The sequence below is a fragment of the Oncorhynchus nerka genome, linkage group LG20 (assembly GCF_034236695.1).
Source record: "Oncorhynchus nerka isolate Pitt River linkage group LG20, Oner_Uvic_2.0, whole genome shotgun sequence".
Taxonomy (NCBI): Eukaryota; Metazoa; Chordata; class Actinopteri; order Salmoniformes; family Salmonidae; genus Oncorhynchus; species Oncorhynchus nerka.
In genome coordinates this window covers 12,734,642-12,755,770 of record NC_088415.1, presented here as the reverse complement: position 1 = coordinate 12,755,770, position 21,129 = coordinate 12,734,642, and the positions used below count along the sequence as shown (strand labels likewise).

Sequence of the window (21,129 nt, the reverse complement as noted above, 5' to 3'; positions counted from 1 at the left end):
GTGAGCTGAGATAAGGCGGGGCTTTACCTAGCAGAGAATTGTAGATAACCTGTAGCCAGTGGGTTTGGCGATGAGTGTGAAGCGAGGGCCAGTCAACGAGAGCGTACAGGTCGCAATGGTGGGTAGTGTATGGGGCTTTGGTGACAAAACGGATGGCACTGTGATAGACTGCATCCAGTTTGTGGAGTAGAGTGTTGGAGGCTATTTTATAGATGACATCACCGAAGTCGAGGATCGGTAGGATGGTCAGTTTTACGAGGGTATGTTTGGCAGCATGAGTGAAGGATACTTTGTTGTGATATGGGAAGCCGATTCTAGATTTAATTTTGGATTGGAGATGCTTAATCTGAGTCTTGAAGGAGAGTTTACAGTCTAACCAGACACCTAGGTGTTTGTAGTTGTCCACGTTTTCTAAGTCAGAGCCGTCCAGAGTAGTGATGCTGGACGGGCGAGTGATGCGGGCAGTGATCGATTGAATAGCATGCATTTAGTTTTACTTGCATTTAAGAGCAGTTGGAGGCCACGGAAGGAGAGTTGTATGGCATTGAAGCTCGTCTGGAGGTTAGTTAACACAGTGTCCAAAGAGGGGCCAGAAGTATACAGAATGGTGTCGTCTGCATAGAGGTGTATCAGAGAATCACCAGCAGCAAGAGCAACATCATTGATGTATACAGAGAAGAGAGTCGGCCCAAGGATGGAACCCTGTGGCACCCCCATAGAGACTGCCAGAGGTCTGGACAACAGGCCCTCCAATTTGACACACTGAACTCTGTCTGAGAAGTAGTTGGTAAACCAGGCGAGGCAATCATTTGAGAAACCAAAGCTGTCGAGTCTGCCAATAAGAATGTGGTGATTGACAGAGTCGAAAGCCTTGGCCAGGTCGATGAATACGGCTGCACAGTAATGTCTCTCATCGATGGCAGTGTTTTCCTCACTTGTTCTCTCTGCAGGAGATCTTCTCCAGGCTTGCAGTGTTTTCCTCACTCGTTCTCTCTGCAGGAGATCTTCTCCAGGCTTGCAGTGTTTTCCTCACTCGTTCTCTCTGCAGGAGATCTTCTCCAGGCTTGCAGTGTTTTCCTCACTCGTTCTCTCTGCAGGAGATCTTCTCCAGGCTTGCAGTGTTTTCCTCACTCGTTCTCTCTGCAGGAGATCTTCTCCAGGCTTGCAGTGTTTTCCTCACTCGTTCTCTCTGCAGGAGATCTTCTCCAGGCTTGCAGTGTTTTCTTGGTAGAGGTGACTAAAGCCACCTTATGGATTTGGAAAGCTGAGCAGCACCCCTCACGTGGGGGAGTGGAGCGCTCGCCCCCATTAAAACTCATGCGTGTTTCATGTTTATTTTTCCTGTCTACCACAAACGTGTAGCCTGTGGAGTCCTCGTTCTGTGTTTTTAGTTTTTATGTGCAGGTTGTTCTGTTCAGAGTCCCTGCAGAGCAGCCAGTCTCTTAGTTGCGGGGGTGGATGCGGTTTGAGTTGATAAAGCCTTTGACAAATACAACTCACGGCCTAACATTATAATTAATCAGCCACAACAAGCAACTAGGCTAACCCAAATCACACTATAAACTATTTCTAAAACAAGGTGAGGAGGAGGCTTGGGGCTGTCTCAGGTGGCAATACACACACTGCATTAACGTGACGTTGTTTTTTTTACAGGAAGGAAAACATTTTTATTAGAAACAACTCCAATAGGATTCAAGGCACTCCGAGGCCCTTTTCCTGGAATGGAACAGACTGGCAACAGGAAACTGAGAACAAGCAGCTTTCTACTGCATTGTTCCTACGGCGACAGGATGTCGACAGCGTCCAATTTTTCTCCTGAAGGCTGAAGTGAGAGGGAGGTGAATCCCAGAGAAAAGAAGACAGGGAGAGACAGAGATGACTGCTGCCTCACAATGCCTTCCCTTCGCATCGCCTACACACTGCCACATCTCCAACAGAACACGGGAGGAAAATAGAACACTTGTTGTTCCCTAGAACTGCTTATAAAGATAGCAAGGAGAAAGGCAGCAGCTTTATTTTTGGTAGAGACAGAGTCGGAGAGAGATGGAGAGAGAATTCCCAGGGCATGGATGGTAGACATTCCAGCTGACCTGCAGTAATACACCTAACGAGGCTAATTAGCACACGCCCAGTCATATGAGATCGAGAGTACAGAGCTTTCCTCACACAGACCGCCCAGTCATATGGCTGTATCGGCCCTCGCACTGCGTACAGACGTCAATTCAACGTCTAGTCCACGTTGGTTCAACGTAATTTCATTTAAATGACGAGGAAACAACGTTGATTCAACCAGTGTGCTGGAACTCAAGCAGCCACCCGACACATGTCAACATATCAACACATAACTATATATTACACACGCCAGAGGAACAGGCCTGTTTTCTACTGTGTATTCACAAAGAGGTCTGAATGCTAAGACACAGCTAAGACAAGTATAACATCCCCCCGGATACAGTACACAGTGTTGAGAGGCGGGCTGTACTGATCTGTACCTGTGAGAGGGACATGTGGGGCTCTGAGGAGGACAGGCTGTTCTGGCTGATGATGCTCTTCTCCAGAGTGTCCACCTTCTCATAGGTCCGTTTCTGACGCACCATGCCCTCCGACGCCAGGGGCGAGAGGGGCACGTCGCCATGGGTACTCCCGCTCCCGGTCCGGTACAGAGAGTGGTTACTGGCGCTGATGTCCTCTCGGGAGGCGCTGCGGCCCCTGTACTTCTTCGGGGAACCCAAGGGGGAACGGGTCCGAGGTACAGAGCTGTCAGACATCTCAGTGTCCAGGCTGGCCTTGCTGCCACGCAGGGTGTTAGATCGACTCACCACCACCCGCATCTCTGCCATCAGCTTCTCATTCAGGGCACTGAGCTCCCCACTGCTGCCCACTGAGCCTGGCCGGCCCTGCCCTGTTCCCCCAGCCCCCCCTCCCAGGGCTCTCCGGCGGTTCTTCCTCCTCAAGCTGGGCGAGGGCCCGGTGGAGTAGCCGGAGTCCTGGTGGGTGACGGCGGCCGGCGCTGGGTACTCCTGGGATGCCACACTGTTCTGCCGGCTGTGCCGGACGTCCATGTTCTTCCTCACGCTGGTCTCCAGGAGACGCCACGACTGCTTCTTCTCCAGGCTCACCTCCTTGGGCCTGGGCTGGGTGACGACTGGGCATGGGGATGGAGAGGGGGGCAGATCAGGGTCTAGAGCAGGGGCCTGCTCTGTCTGGATAGGATGGGATAAGGGGCTCTGCTTGCAGGTGGCAGGGTCCACGTTGACCATGTGTTTGATGCACTCCCGTCCAGCGGGGCTGTACTCTGTGGCGGAGGGATTCCTCTTGTGTTTGGAGGCCAGGTGAGAGGCTGGGTATTGAAGCAGCTTGGGTTGCTGCTGGGTCTGGTGGTGGGTCTGGGGTTGGCGGACCCTCTGCAGGCTGGTGGTTGGGGTGGAGGACCTATTCAGGAGGGCGGCCCCCTCCACCTCCATCGGGGGCTCATCATAGATAGGTGTTTCCATGGGTGGTTCATCATAGATGGGCGGAGTGGCACCGTAATGGGGGGAGGAGGGCTGGGGGGTGCCAGCCTGACACCTCTGTGGAGTCTGGTAGACCTGGCTGCCAGTGGAGGGCATCACCAGGCCGAAGTTACCGTTGTCTCCCTTCTTCAGGTGGAAGGCTTGCTTGTGGTCCACAGGGGCAGCCATCTTGCCTTCAGGGCTGGATATGGGTCTGGGGCTGGGTCTGTCTGAGTGGACCTGGTACACAGCAGGGCTCCCAGGGCTGAGAGTGTTGAGGTGCTGGGTGCTAGTGGGCACCACGGACTGGTTCCTGCCAATGCTGTTCACCTTCACCAACATGGCTGCCTTCGATCCCGGAGCTGGCTGCCATCTTTGACCTGGGTCCCTGGAACAGAAGAGAGGAAGATTTTTTGATTAAAAACAAATATTTATACATCAAGGATGGGCAACTTTGATGGCGGGTGGGGGCCACAAAACATCTGAACATCTTTAAGGGGCTGCAGTGGCTCACCGGTCTGTGTACCCACGTCCTTACCCAAAGGACTGACTTCCCCGCTGTACATAAAACACACTCAAAGACACCAAAAATGTGGGATCAAAAATGTATGATATGTACACATGCACACAGCACTATAAACACTGGCTTAGACCTGTTTGGTGGGTAAACAAGACAGATGACTGTTCAATGGCAACTTGCTCATATGCAACGGAGAAGAAAGAAGCCTGTGACTGGGATGCCAGACCTGGCCAGAATCCCACCTGCACATTCCCCTGTGTTTCAAGCTTTAAACCCTCTGACCTTCCACGGTTCAGAGAGAGAGAGATAGGTCTCTATGTCTGACAGTATTGGCAACCAAGGTCTTTATGAAGGACAAAGCACTTGTTAACCCTGTTTATCTCATTTTGTGAGACTATGAGAGTGTATGGGAGGCAGGTATGAGACTGTAGGTTACAACTGTGAGACAGATATGAGACTGTACAGGTTACAACTGTGAGACAGATATGAGACTGTACAGGTTACAACTGTGAGACAGATATGAGACTGTACAGGTTACAACTGTGAGACAGGTATGAGACTGTAGGTTACAACTGTGAGACAGGTATGAGACTGTACAGGTTACAACTGTGAGACAGATATGAGACTGTACAGGTTACAACTGTGAGACAGATATGAGACTGTAGGTTACAACTGTGAGACAGGTATGAGACTGTAGGTTACAACTGTGAGACAGGTATGAGACTGTAGGTTACAACTGTGAGACAGGTATGAGACTGTACAGGTTACAACTGTGAGACAGGTATGAGACTGTAGGTTACAACTGTGAGACAGGTATGAGACTGTAGGTTACAACTGTGAGACAGGTATGAGACTGTAGGTTACAACTGTGAGACAGGTATGAGACTGTAGGTTACAACAAAACTTGAGATGGATCTGATTTGACGCAGTGCGACTGTGAGACAGGTATGAGACTGTAGGTTACAACACAACTTGAGATGGATCTGATTTGACGCAGTGCGACTGTGAGACAGGTATGAGACTGTAGGTTACAACACAACTTGAGATGGATCTGATTTGACGCAGTGCGACTGTGAGATTGTGCTGGTTAAGTTTCCAACAAACATGGCCATAGTGTGAGTACATAATCAGGGCATAGAAACTAAATGAATCTTACGAGCTATTAATATTACTTAAAGAGACTGTCACAATGAAACAATGGAACAACTTTTCTCAACAAAACCCTTACTCAGCTTATCAAACAGAAGTACCCACACGCCCACCCACACAAACACACACACCCACCCACACAAACACACACACACATTTTCCAGAACATCACGGTCATGTTTGTAGGGGAAACACAACAGGAAAAGTTTGTTCCAACATTACAGTCTGCCAAGTAAAGCTGTCAAAACTACAGATACACACACACACACACACACACACACACACACACACACACACACACACACAGTTGAAATCGGAAGTTTACATACAACTTAGCCAAATAAATTTAAACTCAGTTTTTCACAATTCACAATTTCACAATTTAATCAGAGTAAAAATTCCCTGTCTTAGGTCAGTTAGAATGACCACTTTATTTTAAGAATGTGAAATGTCAGAATAATAGTAGAGAGAATGATTTATTTCATCTTGTATTTCTTTACATACACTCAATTAAGTTTACATACACTCAATTAGTATTTGGTAGCATTGCCTTTAAATTGTTTAACTTGAGTCAAAAGTGTCGGGTAGCCTTCCACAAGCTTCCCACAATAAGTTGGGTGATTTTTGGCCCATTCCTCCTGACAGAGCTGGTGTAACTGAGTCAGGTTTGTAGGCCTCCTTGCTCGCACATGCTTTTTCAGTTCTGCCCAAAAATGTTCTATAGGATTGAGGTCAGGGCTTTGCGATGGCAACTCCAATATCTTGACTTTGTTGTCCTTACGCCATTTTGCCACAGCTTTGGAAGTATGCTTGGCGTCATTGTCCATTTGGAAGACCCATTTGCGACCCAACTTTCACTGATGCCTTGAGATGTTTCTTCAATATATCCACATACTTTTCCAACCTCATGATGCCATCTATTTTTGAAGTGCATCAGTTCCTCCTGCAGCAAAGCACCCCCACAACATGATGCTGCCACCCCCGTGCTTCACGGTTGGAATGGTGTTCTTCAGCTTGCAAGCCTCCCCCTTTTTCCTCCAAACACAATGGCAGCAATCATGGCCAAACAGTTCTATTTTTGTTTCATCAGACCAGAGGACATTTCTCCAAAAGGTATGATCTTTGTCCCCATGTGCAGTTGTAAACCGTAGTCTGGCTTTTTCATGGCGGTTTTGGAGCAGTGGCTTCTTCCTTGCTGAGCGGCCTTTCAGGTTATGTTGATATAGGGCTTGTTTTACTGTGGATATAGATACTTTTGTACCTGTTTCCTCCAGCATCTTCACAAGGTCCTTTGCTGTTCTGGGATTGATTTGCACTTTTCGCACCAAAGTACGTTCATCTCTAGGAGACAGAACGCGTCTCCTTCCTGAGCTGTATGAAGGCTGCGTGGTCACATGGTGTTTATACTTGCGTACTATTATTTGTACAGATTGGTGTTTGGAAATTACTCCCAAGGATGTACCAGACTTGTGAAGGTCTACAATTTTTCTGAGGTCTTGGCTGATTTCTATTGCTTTTCCCTTGATGTCACGCAAAGAGGCACTGAGTTTGAAGATAGGCCTTGAAATACACCCACAGGTACACCTTCAATTCACTCAAATTATGTCACCTAGCCTATCAGAAGCTTCTAAAGCCATGACATAATTTTCTGGAATTTTCCAAGCTGTTTAAAGGCACAGTCAACTTAGTGTATATACATTTCTGACCCACTGGAATTGTGATACAGTGAATTATAAGTTAAATAATCTGTCTGTAAACAATTGTTGGAAAAAGTACTTGTGTCATGCACAAAGTAGATGTCCTAACCGACTTGACAAAACTATAGTTTGTTAAATGGTTGAAAAACGAGTTTTAATGACTCCAACCTAAGTGTATGTAAACTTCCGACTTCAACGGTACACACACACACACACACACACACACACACACACACACACACACACACACACACACACACACACACACACGGCTGTGTTTCCTCCTATGTTCCCTCAGAGGGCAGTGGAATGTCAGGCCCTAATCCTGCATCAATGCCCTGGGTGTTCTGGTCCTTCAGTGGTGCAGCCTACTCACCCTCCCTCAGACCCCAGATCAGCCCTACACACTCCACAAGCAACCTGATAATCTCCCCGACAAGCTAATCTAACCAGCACTGAACTCCCCTCACACCAGACCCTTTCTTTCAAAAGACTGTTCAGACTATAGCTAAACGTTACTGTAAAAACAGCATAACCTCAACGAATCCACCCCTCCACCTCTCAGCCAGGAAACCCACCATTATCCATCCAACATAGGCAAAGACATAGGAGACAAGCAACACTGGGAAGGCAAAGACATAGGAGACAAGCAACACTGGGAAGGCAAAGACATAGGAGACAAGCAACACTGTGGGAAGGCAAAGACATAGGAGACAAGCAACACTGTGGGAAGGCAAAGACATAGGAGACAAGCAACACTGGGAAGGCAAAGACATAGGAGACAAGCAACACTGTGGGAAGGGAAAGACATAGGAGACAAGCAACACTGTGGGAAGGCAAAGACATAGGAGACAAGCAACACTGTGGGAAGGCAAAGATATAGGAGACAAGCAACACTGTGGGAAGGCAAAGACATAGGAGACAAGCAACACTGTGGGAAGGGAAAGACATAGGAGACAAGCAACACTGTGGGAAGGCAAAGATATAGGAGACAAGCAACACTGTGGGAAGGCAAAGACATAGGAGACAAGCAACACTGTGGGAAGGGAAAGACATAGGAGACAAGCAACACTGTGGGAAGGCAAAGACAGGAGACAAGCAACACTGTGGGAAGGCAAAGACATAGGAGAGAAGCAACACTGGGAAGGCAAAGACAGGAGACAAGCAACACTGGGAAGGCAAAGACAGGAGACAAGAAACACTGGGAAGGCAAAGACATAGGAGACAAGCAACACTGGGAAGGCAAAGACATAGGAGACAAGCAACACTGTGGGAAGGGAAAGACATAGGAGACAAGCAACACTGTGGGAAGGCAAAGACATAGGAGGCAAGCAACACTGTGGGAAGGCAAAGACATAGGAGACAAGCAACACTGGGAAGGCAAAGACATAGGAGACAAGCAACACTGTGGGAAGGCAAAGACATAGGAGACAAGCAACACTGTGGGAAGGCAAAGACATAGGAGACAAGCAACACTGGGAAGGCAAAGACATAGGAGACAAGCAACACTGTGGGAAGGCAAAGACATAGGAGACAAGCAACACTGTGGGAAGGCAAAGACATAGGAGACAAGCAACACTGTGGGAAGGCAAAGACATAGGAGACAATCAACACTGTGGGAAGGGAAAGACATAGGAGACAAGCAACACTGTGGGAAGGCAAAGACATGAGACAAGCAACACTGTGGGAAGGCAAAGACATAGGAGACAAGCAACACTGGGAAGGCAAAGACATAGGAGACAAGCAACACTGTGGGAAGGGAAAGACATAGAAGACAAGCAACACTGTGGGAAGGGAAAGACATAGGAGACAAGCAACACTGTGGGAAGGCAAAGATATAGGAGACAAGCAACACTGTGGGAAGGCAAAGACATAGGAGACAAGCAACACTGGGAAGGCAAAGACATAGGAGACAAGCAACACTGTGGGAAGGGAAAGACATAGAAGACAAGCAACACTGTGGGAAGGGACAGACATAGGAGACAAGCAACACTGTGGGAAGGCAAAGATATAGGAGACAAGCAACACTGTGGGAAGGCAAAGACATAGGAGACAAGCAACACTGTGGGAAGGGAAAGACATAGGAGACAAGCAACACTGTGGGAAGGCAAAGACATAGGAGACAAGCAACACTGGGAAGGCAAAGACATAGGAGACAAGCAACACTGTGGGAAGGCAAAGACAGGAGACAAGCAACACTGTGGGAAGGCAAAGACATAGGAGACAAGCAACACTGGGAAGGCAAAGACATAGGAGACAAGCAACACTGTGGGAAGGCAAAGACAGGAGACAAGCAACACTGTGGGAAGGCAAAGACATAGGAGACAAGCAACACTGGGAAGGCAAAGACATAGGAGACAAGCAACACTGGGAAGGCAAAGACAGGAGACAAGCAACACTGGGAAGGCAAAGACAGGAGACAAGCAACACTGGGAAGGCAAAGACATAGGAGACAAGCAACACTGGGAAGGCAAAGACATAGGAGACAAGCAACACTGTGGGAAGGGAAAGACATAGAAGACAAGCAACACTGTGGGAAGGGAAAGACATAGGAGACAAGCAACACTGTGGGAAGGCAAAGATATAGGAGACAAGCAACACTGTGGGAAGGCAAAGACATAGGAGACAAGCAACACTGTGGGAAGGGAAAGACATAGGAGACAAGCAACACTGTGGGAAGGCAAAGACATAGGAGACAAGCAACACTGGGAAGGCAAAGACATAGGAGACAAGCAACACTGTGGGAAGGGAAAGACATAGAAGACAAGCAACACTGTGGGAAGGGACAGACATAGGAGACAAGCAACACTGTGGGAAGGCAAAGATATAGGAGACAAGCAACACTGTGGGAAGGCAAAGACATAGGAGACAAGCAACACTGTGGGAAGGGAAAGACATAGGAGACAAGCAACACTGTGGGAAGGCAAAGACATAGGAGACAAGCAACACTGGGAAGGCAAAGACATAGGAGACAAGCAACACTGTGGGAAGGCAAAGACAGGAGACAAGCAACACTGTGGGAAGGCAAAGACATAGGAGACAAGCAACACTGGGAAGGCAAAGACATAGGAGACAAGCAACACTGTGGGAAGGCAAAGACAGGAGACAAGCAACACTGTGGGAAGGCAAAGACATAGGAGACAAGCAACACTGGGAAGGCAAAGACATAGGAGACAAGCAACACTGGGAAGGCAAAGACAGGAGACAAGCAACACTGGGAAGGCAAAGACAGGAGACAAGCAACACTGGGAAGGCAAAGACATAGGAGACAAGCAACACTGGGAAGGCAAAGACATAGGAGACAAGCAACACTGTGGGAAGGGAAAGACATAGGAGACAAGCAACACTGGGAAGGCAAAGACATAGGAGACAAGCAACACTGTGGGAAGGGAAAGACATAGGAGACAAGCAACACTGTGGGAAGGCAAAGACATAGGAGGCAAGCAACACTGTGGGAAGGCAAAGACATAGGAGACAAGCAACACTGGGAAGGCAAAGACATAGGAGACAAGCAACACTGTGGGAAGGCAAAGACATAGGAGACAAGCAACACTGTGGGAAGGCAAAGACATAGGAGACAAGCAACACTGTGGGAAGGCAAAGACATAGGAGACAAGCAACACTGGGAAGGCAAAGACATAGGAGACAAGCAACACTGTGGGAAGGCAAAGACATAGGAGACAAGCAACACTGTGGGAAGGCAAAGACATAGGAGACAAGCAACACTGTGGGAAGGGAAAGACATAGGAGACAAGCAACACTGTGGGAAGGCAAAGACAGGAGACAAGCAACACTGTGGGAAGGCAAAGACATAGGAGACAAGCAACACTGGGAAGGCAAAGACATAGGAGACAAGCAACACTGTGGGAAGGGAAAGACATAGAAGACAAGCAACACTGTGGGAAGGGAAAGACATAGGAGACAAGCAACACTGTGGGAAGGCAAAGATATAGGAGACAAGCAACACTGTGGGAAGGCAAAGACATAGGAGACAAGCAACACTGGGAAGGCAAAGACATAGGGGACAAGCAACACTGTGGGAAGGGAAAGACATAGAAGACAAGCAACACTGTGGGAAGGGACAGACATAGGAGACAAGCAACACTGTGGGAAGGCAAAGATATAGGAGACAAGCAACACTGTGGGAAGGCAAAGACATAGGAGACAAGCAACACTGTGGGAAGGGAAAGACATAGGAGACAAGCAACACTGTGGGAAGGCAAAGACAGGAGACAAGCAACACTGTGGGAAGGCAAAGACATAGGAGACAAGCAACACTGGGAAGGCAAAGACATAGGAGACAAGCAACACTGGGAAGGCAAAGACAGGAGACAAGCAACACTGGGAAGGCAAAGACAGGAGACAAGCAACACTGGGAAGGCAAAGACATAGGAGACAAGCAACACTGGGAAGGCAAAGACATAGGAGACAAGCAACACTGTGGGAAGGGAAAGACATAGGAGACAAGCAACACTGTGGGAAGGGAAAGACATAGGAGACAAGCAACACTGGGAAGCCAAAGACATAGGAGACAAGCAACACTGTGGGGAGGCAAAGACAGGAGACAAGCAACACTGGGAAGGCAAAGACATAGGAGACAAGCAACACTGTGGGAAGGCAAAGACATAGGAGACAAGCAACACTGTGGGGAGGCAAGGACATAGGAGACAAGCAACACTGTGGGAAGGCAAAGACATAGGAGACAAGCAACACTGTGGGAAGGCAAAGACATAGGAGACAAGCAACACTGTGGGAAGGGAAAGACATAGGAGACAAGCAACACTGTGGGAAGGGAAATACATAGGAGACAAGCAACACTGTGGGGAGGCAAAGACATAGGAGACAAGCAACACTGTGGGAAGGGAAAGACATAGGAGACAAGCAACACTGTGGGAAGGCAAAGACATAGGAGACAAGCAACACTGTGGGAAGGGAAAGACATAGGAGACAAGCAACACTGTGGGAAGGCAAAGACATAGGAGACAAGCAACACTGTGGGAAGGCAAAGACATAGGAGACAAGCAACACTGTGGGGAGGCAAAGACATAGGAGACAAGCAACACTGTGGGAAGGCAAAGACATAGGAGACAAGCAACACTGTGGGAAGGGAAAGACATAGGAGACAAGCAACACTGTGGGAAGGGAAAGACATAGGAGACAAGCAACACTGTGGGGAGGCAAAGACATAGGAGACAAGCAACACTGTGGGAAGGGAAAGACATAGGAGACAAGCAACACTGTGGGAAGTAAGACATTATCTTGCCTAATAGTTGTTATCCCCATATAACCTCTGCTAAGTAGAGGACAACAACATACAGGCTCTGATAAGTAGAGGACACCATATAGCCTCTGATAAGTAGAGGACAACACCATAGAGCCTCTGATAAGTACAGGACACCATATAGCCTCTGATAAGTAGAGGACAATACCATACAGGCTCTGATAAGTAGAGGACAACACCATATAGCCTCTGCTAAGTAGAGGACAACACCATATAGCCTCTGATAAGTACAGGACAACACCATAGAGCCTCTGATAAGTACAGGACACCATATAGCCTCTGATAAGTAGAGGACAACACCATAGAGCCTCTGATAAGTACAGGACACCATATAGCCTCTGATAAGTAGAGGACAATACCATACAGGCTCTGATAAGTACAGGACAACACCATAGAGCCTCTGATAAGTACAGGACACCATATAGCCTCTGATAAGTAGAGGACAACACCATAGAGCCTCTGATAAGTACAGGACACCATATAGCCTCTGATAAGTAGAGGACAATACCATACAGGCTCTGATAAGTAGAGGACAATACCATAGAGCCTCTGATAAGTACAGGACACCATATAGCCTCTGATAAGTAGAGGACAATACCATACAGGCTCTGATAAGTAGAGGACAATACCATAGAGCCTCTGATAAGTACAGGACACCATATAGCCTCTGATAAGTAGAGGACAATACCATACAGGCTCTGATAAGTACAGGACAACACCATAGAGCCTCTGATAAGTACAGGACACCATATAGCCTCTGATAAGTAGAGGACAACACCATAGAGCCTCTGATAAGTAGAGGACAACACCATATAGCCTCTGTTAAGTACAGGACAACACCATATAGCCTCTGATAAGTAGAGGACAACACCATATAGCCTCTGATAAGTACAGGACAACACCATATAGCCTCTGATAAGTAGAGGACAACACCATATAGCCTCTGTTAAGTACAGGACAACACCATATAGCCTCTGATAAGTAGAGGACAACAACATATAGCCTCTGCTAAGTAGAGGACAACACCATATAGCCTCTGTTAACTAGAGGACAACAACATATAGCCTCTGTTAACTAGAGGACAACACCATATAGCCTCTGATAAGTACAGGACAACACCATAGAGCCTCTGATAAGTACAGGACACCATATAGCCTCTGATAAGTAGAGGACAACACCATAGAGCCTCTGATAAGTACAGGACACCATATAGCCTCTGATAAGTAGAGGACAATACCATACAGGCTCTGATAAGTACAGGACAACACCATAGAGCCTCTGATAAGTACAGGACACCATATAGCCTCTGATAAGTAGAGGACAACACCATAGAGCCTCTGATAAGTACAGGACACCATATAGCCTCTGATAAGTAGAGGACAATACCATACAGGCTCTGATAAGTAGAGGACAATAACATAGAGCCTCTGATAAGTACAGGACACCATATAGCCTCTGATAAGTAGAGGACAATACCATACAGGCTCTGATAAGTAGAGGACAATACCATAGAGCCTCTGATAAGTACAGGACACCATATAGCCTCTGATAAGTAGAGGACAATACCATACAGGCTCTGATAAGTACAGGACAACACCATAGAGCCTCTGATAAGTACAGGACACCATATAGCCTCTGATAAGTAGAGGACAATACCATACATGCTCTGATAAGTAGAGGACAACACCATATAGCCTCTGATAAGTACAGGACAACACCATATAGCCTCTGATAAGTAGAGGACAACACCATATAGCCTCTGTTAAGTAGAGGACAACACCATATAGCCTCTGATAAGTAGAGGACAACACCATATAGCCTCTGCTAAGTAGAGGACAACACCATATAGCCTCTGATAAGTAGAGGACAACACCATATAGCCTCTGATAAGTAGAGGACAACACCATATAGCCTCTGATAAGTAGAGGACAACACCATATAGCCTCTGATAAGTAGAGGACAACACCATATAGCCTCTGATAAGTAGAGGACAACACCATATAGCCTCTGTTAAGTACAGGACAACACCATATAGCCTCTGATAAGTAGAGGACAACACCATATAGCCTCTGATAAGTACAGGACAACACCATATAGCCTCTGATAAGTAGAGGACAACACCATATAGCCTCTGTTAAGTACAGGACAACACCATATAGCCTCTGATAAGTAGAGGACAACAACATATAGCCTCTGCTAAGTAGAGGACAACACCATATAGCCTCTGTTAACTAGAGGACCACAACATATAGCCTCTGTTAACTAGAGGACAACACCATATAGCCTCTGTTAACTAGAGGACAACAACATATAGCCTCTGCTAAGTAGAGGACAACACCATATAGCCTCTGTTAAGTAGAGGACAACACCATATAGCCTCTGATAAGTAGAGGACAACACCATATAGCCTCTGCTAAGTAGAGGACAACACCATATAGCCTCTGTTAAGTAGAGGACAACACCATATAGCCTCTGATAAGTAGAGGACAACACCATATAGCCTATCAGCATATCATGCTCATTTAGGTCAAAGCATTGCCTGAGTAAAGATGTGTAATGGGGGGGTGGAGGGGGTTCTTTGTCCCCTAAAAAAGATCAGAAGGTAACTTACCCCCTCCCTGTGTCCCTGTGTTGGTGCGGGACAGCGTTGTAACGGCGGGGGTTCCTTCAGTCCCCGTGTGAACGCAGCTACAACCCCTCCTCTTCAAAACCAAAAGAAAACAAACAACCTGTGCCAGCGCGTCTCAGAAGGATGATGGATGTCTTGTGTACCGCTGTGAGTGTCTTCAGTGAAAACACAAGAGTCAAGACTCCAGAGCTCTTTACAGATACTCTTAATTGTAGCCTGCCACCAGCGTCTGAATTTAACTGTGGAGTTACTGAGAGGGAAGCAAGAAAAACAAAGGAGAGAGAGAGAGAGAGAGAGACAGAGAGGAGGAAAGAGAGAGAGAGAGAGAGAGAGAGAGAGAGAGAGAGAGAGAGAGAGAGAGAGAGGAGGAAAGAAAGGCGGGGGCTGGTGCTGTAGCCCTTCTCCTTCCCTAGTGTTACAGTAGCTGGTATGTGATCTATTCCAGCTCAGCCTCTCTCCTCTCTGATAGAATCTCAGCATGTGAGTAGCCCATATTAATATATGTAGCCTTAGAAATAAGGTTAATGAAATCAATAACTTGCTAACATCAGATAACATTAATATATTAGCCATTTCTGAGACTACATAGATAATTCCTTTGATGATACAGCAGTAGCAATACAAGGATATAACATCTATAGAAGAGACAGGAATGCTTATGGGGGAGGTGTTGGTACAGTGGCTTCCGAAAGTATTCACCCCCTTGGCATTTTTCCTATTTTGTTGCCTTACAACCTGGAATTAAAATTGATTTTTGGGAGGTTTGTATCATTTGATTTACACAACATGCCTACCACTTTGAAGATGCAAAATAAAATAAAATTGTGTTGAAACAAACAAGAAATAAGACAAAAAAAAAACAGAAAACTTGAGCGTGCATAACTATTCACCCCCACCAAAGTCAATACTTTGCAGAACCACCTTTCTCAGCAATTACAGCTGCAAGTGGCTTGGGGTATGTCTCTATAAGCTTGGCACATCTTGCCACTGGGAGTTTTGCCCATTCTTCAAGGCAAAACTGCTCCAGCTCCTTCAAGTTGGATGGGTTCTGCTGGTGTACAGCAATCTTTAAGTCGTACCACAGATTCTCAATTTGATTGAGGTTTGGGCTTTGACTAGGCCATTCCAAGACATTTAAATGTTTCCCCTTAAACCACTCGAGTTTTGCTTTAGCAGTATGCTTAGGGTCATTGTCTTGCTGGAAGGTGAACCTCGGTCCCAGTCTCAAATCTCTGGAAGCCTGAAACAGGTTTCCCTCAAGAATGTCCCTGTATTTAGCGCCATCCATCATTCTTTCAATTCTGACCAGTTTCCCAGTCCCTGCTGATGAAAACCATCCCCACAGCATGATACTGCCACCACCATGCTTCACTGTGGGGATGGAGTTCTCGGGTGATGAGAGGTGTTGGGTTTGCGCCAGACATAGCATTTCCTTGATGGCCAAAAAGCTCAATTTTAGTCTCATCTGACCAGAGTACATTCTTCCATATGTTTGGGGAGTCATGCCTTTTGGCGAACACCAAACATGTTTGCTTATTTTTTTCTGGCCACTCTTCCGTAAAGCTCAGCTCTGTGGAGTGTACAGCTTAAAGTGGTCCTATGGACAGATACTCCAATCTCCGCTGTGGAGCTTTGCAACTCCTTCAGGGTTATCTTTGGTCTCTTTGTTGCCTCTCTGATTAATGCCCTCTTTGCCTGGTCCATGAGTTTTGGTGGGCGAAACTCTCTTGGTAGGTTTGTTGTGGTGCCATATTTTTTAATTTGTTTAATAATGAATGCTCCGTGGGATGTTTAACGTTTTGGGATATTTTTTTATAACCCAAGCCTGATCTGTACTTCTCCACAACGTTGTCCTTGACCTGTTTGGAGAGCTCCTTGGTCTTCATAGTGTTGCTTGCTTGGTGGTGCCCCTTGCTTAGTGGTGTTGCAGACTCTGGGGCCTTTCAGAACAGGTGTATATATACTGAGATCATGTGACAGATCATGTGACACTTAGATTGCACACAGGTGGACTTTATGTAACTAATTATGTGACTTCTGAAGGTAATTGTTTGCACCAGATCTTATTTAGGGGCTTCATAGCAAAGGGGGTGAATACATATGCACACACCATTTTTCCATTTTTTATTTTGTATAATTCTTTGAAACAAGTAATTTTTTCAATTCATTTCACCAATTTGGACTATTTTGTGTATGTCCGTTACATGAAATCCAAATAAAAATCCATTTAAATTACAGGTTGTAATGCAACAAAATAGGAAAAATGCCAAGGGGGGTGAATACTTTTGCAAGGCACTGTACCATCCCACTGACTATACCAACATTAGGAACACCTTTCTAAGATTGAGTTGCACCCTCCCTTTTGACCTCAGAACAGCCTGAATTTGTTGGGGTATGGAGTCTACAGGGTGTCGAAAGTGTCCCAAGGGATGCTGGCCCACATTGACTTCAATGCTTCCCACAGTTCCATTCTTGAACTTGGTTCTATTTGTGACGCATGACACGCTGCAAGTCCCGCCTCTCCATTCTCCTCATTGGTTTTTAGGAGCATATACCCATGTGGGTGATTGAAAGATGAACGGAGGTCCACACTCCAGTCCAGTTAGGGGTGGTAATGCACCTTAAAGTTGGTTGCCAACCGCCATATAAAGTCTGAAGAAGAAGAAGCCTGAAGGAGGAGAGATTACTAGAAACAAACTTGGTTTACCCTTTTATCAGTGGATTAATTGTCAGAGTAGAGGACCTTGTGCATTTCAGGTAAAATAACATCCCAGTGTTTATATCCCATGACAAAAAAAGAGATGGGGGGGGAAAAGGAGTGGCTAATAAGTCTGGCTGCACATCTGACTCAACAAAAATAAGAAATTGTATTATTATGAAGCCAAGATCAATTATATATACATTTTTGAGTATATTAAATTAAACGATGGTCAGAAAGACAAACTCAACTCCATCTTTCAAGGAATCAGATGGTTTATTCATCACAAAACCATTTGATGTTGGCAATTATTTTAATTATTACTTCATTGGCAAAGTGGGCACACTTAGGCAGGAAATGCCAACAATGAACAGTGAGCCATTGTATTCATGCATAAATAATGAAAGAAAAGCATTGTAAGTTTGAATGTTGTAAAGTTAGTGTGGGGGAGGTGGTAAAATGATTGTAATCAAATGACAAACCTCCTGGCATTGACAATTTAGATGGAAAGTTACTGAGGATGGTAGCAGACACCTATCAGTCATATCTTTAATCTCAAATCAAATTTGATTTGATTTTACGTGTCAAAAACAACAGAAAGTGGAAGAAGTGGACCAAAGCGCAGCGTGGTACGTGTTCATTCTATTTATTATTTAACTGAACACCGACAACAACAAAACAACATACGAACGTGACGTTCTGCAGGGCAAAATAACAACTAGTGCAAAATTAAGAACCCACAAATGAAAGAGGGGAAAAAGGACTACCTAAGGATGATTCCCAATCAGATACAACGATAGACAGCTGCCTCTGATTGGGAACCACACCCGGCCAAAAACAAAGAAATAGAAAAGATAGAAATAAAGAAACTAGAATGCCCACCCGAGTCACACCCTGGCCTAACCAAAATAGAGAATAAAAACCTCTCTATGGCCAGGGCGTGACAAGCAGCAGTGTAAAAACAAAGGGGGGTGGGGGGGTCAATGTAAACAGTCCAGGTGGCCATTTGATTAATTGTTCAGCAGTCTTATGACTTGGGGGTAGAAGCTGTTAAGGAGCCTGTTGGACCTAGACTTGGTGTTCCGGTATCACATCCCGTGCGGTAGCAGAGAGAACAGTCTATGACTTGGGTGAATCTGGGTTTGGCGGATGCCAGAAGAATCCATACAGAAATGTTTTGTCCAGATCGGTGTGGAAGGAAGAGTGGAGGCTGTTATTACAGCAAATGGGGGACCAACTCCAAATTGATGCCCATGATTTTGGAATGAGATGTTCGACTAACAGGTGTCCACATTATTTTGGTCATGTAGTGTATAGAATAGAACTCAGAGGGGTTTCTTTAATGGAAACTTCTCTAATGTCAAACATGTAGTGTCAGGTGTACCACAGGGCAGCTCTCTAGGTCTTCTACTCTTTTATATCTTTACCAATGACCTGCCACTGGCATTAAACAAAGCCTGTGTGTCCATGTATGCTGATGATTCAACCATATAAGTGTCAGCAAATACAGCTACTACAGTCACAAAAAAACATTAACAAGGAGTTGCAGTCCGTTTTGTAAAAGGGTGGCCAATAATAAACTGGTCCTGAACATCTCTAAAACTAAGAGCATTGTATTTGGCAGAAATCATTCCCTAAGCTCTAGACCTCAGCTGAATCTGGTAATGAATGTAGAGCTGTTGAACAAGTTGAGGAGACTAAATTGCTTGGTGTAAACTGTCATGGTCAAAACAGATGCAATGGTTTTAAGGACGCGGAGTGGTCTTTCCATAATAAAAATACACACTTTTTTGACACCACACTACAAAAATCAAGTGTTGCAGGCTCTAGTCTTGTCTTACCTTGATTATTATCCAGTCATGGTCAAGTGAAAAGAAAGACCAAGTTAAGCTGCATGTCTTGCTCTTCATTGTAATCAGAGGGCTGATATAAATACTATGCTGCCAGTCTCTCTTGGCTAAGAGTTGAGGAGAGACTGACTGCATCACTTCTTTTTATAAGAAACAATGTATTGAAAATTCCAAATTGTTCTCAATTTCATATTCAACTTACACACAGCTCTGACACAAACACTTACCCCACCAGACATGGCACCAGGGGTCTTTTCACAGTCCCCAAATCCAGAACAAATTCAACAAAGTGTACAGTATTATATAGAGCCTTATTGCATGGAACTCACTTCCATCTCATATTGCTCAAATGAACAGCAAACCTGTTTTAAAAAAACAGATGAAGCAACACCTCACGGCACAGCGCCACTCCCCTATTTGATAGAGATATTTTGTGTGTATGTATTGATATATAGGCTATGTTTGCCATTATTAAATGATGTAGTTCTGTCCTTGAGTTGTTCTTGTTTATTAACGTTCTGTATTATGTCATGCTTCATGTTTTGTGTGCGAACCTATAACACCTTTAGTTTGTCTGAATTCGTGGATTTTACGCACCAGCCAAGCTTCTGAGAGAGAACCATGGTTCTCTTTTGATATGTTTTGTGTGAACCCCAGGAAGAGTAGTTTCTGCTTTCACAACAGCTAATGGGGATCTGAATAAAATACCAACATACCCTCTCCCCTCCCCTCCCCTCTCCTCTCCTCTCCTCCCCTCTCACACTACTACAGTCCTACTCTACTCTCTCTGTCCTCTCAAGGATCATCCTCTCACCACCACAATACCCTCTTCTCCAACATTGGGTACTTCAGTACCCTCTCGGTTTCTGTCTGTCTCCACCGCTCTCAACTGTTCTTTTCTCTCACTAAGTCTCATCTCCACCTCTCTCACAACATCTCTCACCTTCTCACAAAGATTGAAGTACTTTGCTAGAATAGAAAACCTTCTATCACTAGCTACACCTTTACTCTAGTACTTCACCTCTCTACTCTTAAAGATTCATGCATTCTCTCAAACATCCTTTCTCTCCTCGTCTTCCTCACTCTACTTCACCCCCCACTCTCTCTCATTACTTTTCTCTTCATCTTTCAACATCTCTCCATTTCCACGCTCCCTTTCTTTCATGTTCTGCACTTATCCTTCCACACTTAAAAAAAAAACAGCCTCTGGTCTGTTTTCTCTTCTCTACATTTTTAACTGTTAAAACGTAATTTCACTTGTTCTCTATCAGTCTAACATCCACATCCCCTTACACACTCTCAGGAGAACGGGTGACCTAGACAGCATCTATGTGTGTTTCCCTTTGTGTTGATGTACATGTGGGTATGAGTATGTTTCTCTTGGGTGTGAGAATGACATGTAGATCGATACTAGCTTGTGTAATATCAATCTGTTTACGCAAGAGTTGGGTATATTCTCTCTCTCTCTCTCTCTCTCTCTCTCTCTCACCTAATAGATATGGGAGTTTATCGAAATTGGATTTGTTTTCAAATTCTTTGTGGGTCTGTGTAATCTGAGGGAAATATGTGTCTCTAATATGTTCATACATTTCGCAGGAGGTTAGGAAGTGCAGCTCAGTTTCCACCTCATTTTGTGGGCCGTGTGCACATAGCCTGTCTTCTCTTGAGAGCCAGGTCTGCCTACAACGGCCTCTCTCAATAGCGAGGCTATGCTGACTGAGTCTGTACATATTCAAAGCTTTCCGTAATTTTTGGTCAAATCAAATCAAATCAAACATTATTTGCCACATGCGCCTAATACAACAAGTGTAGAC

At 45.6% G+C, this 21,129-nt stretch overlaps 1 protein-coding gene across 3 annotated transcripts in view; it reads right to left on the bottom strand.

The window, feature by feature from the left end:
* The window catches only part of LOC115101954 (rho GTPase-activating protein 39-like), a 191,988-nt gene that overhangs the window by 47,777 nt on the left and 123,082 nt on the right, over positions 1-21,129 (bottom strand). For 2 of the 3 annotated variants that reach the window (XM_065005242.1, XM_065005243.1), the window contains exon 3: positions 2,493-3,879. In XM_065005242.1, the coding sequence (XP_064861314.1) occupies positions 2,493-3,879 (1,387 nt within the window). Of the gene's footprint in view, positions 1-2,492; positions 3,880-14,749; positions 14,993-21,129 lie in introns of those variants that run through there. The other variant, XM_065005244.1, reaches the window with a different exon arrangement.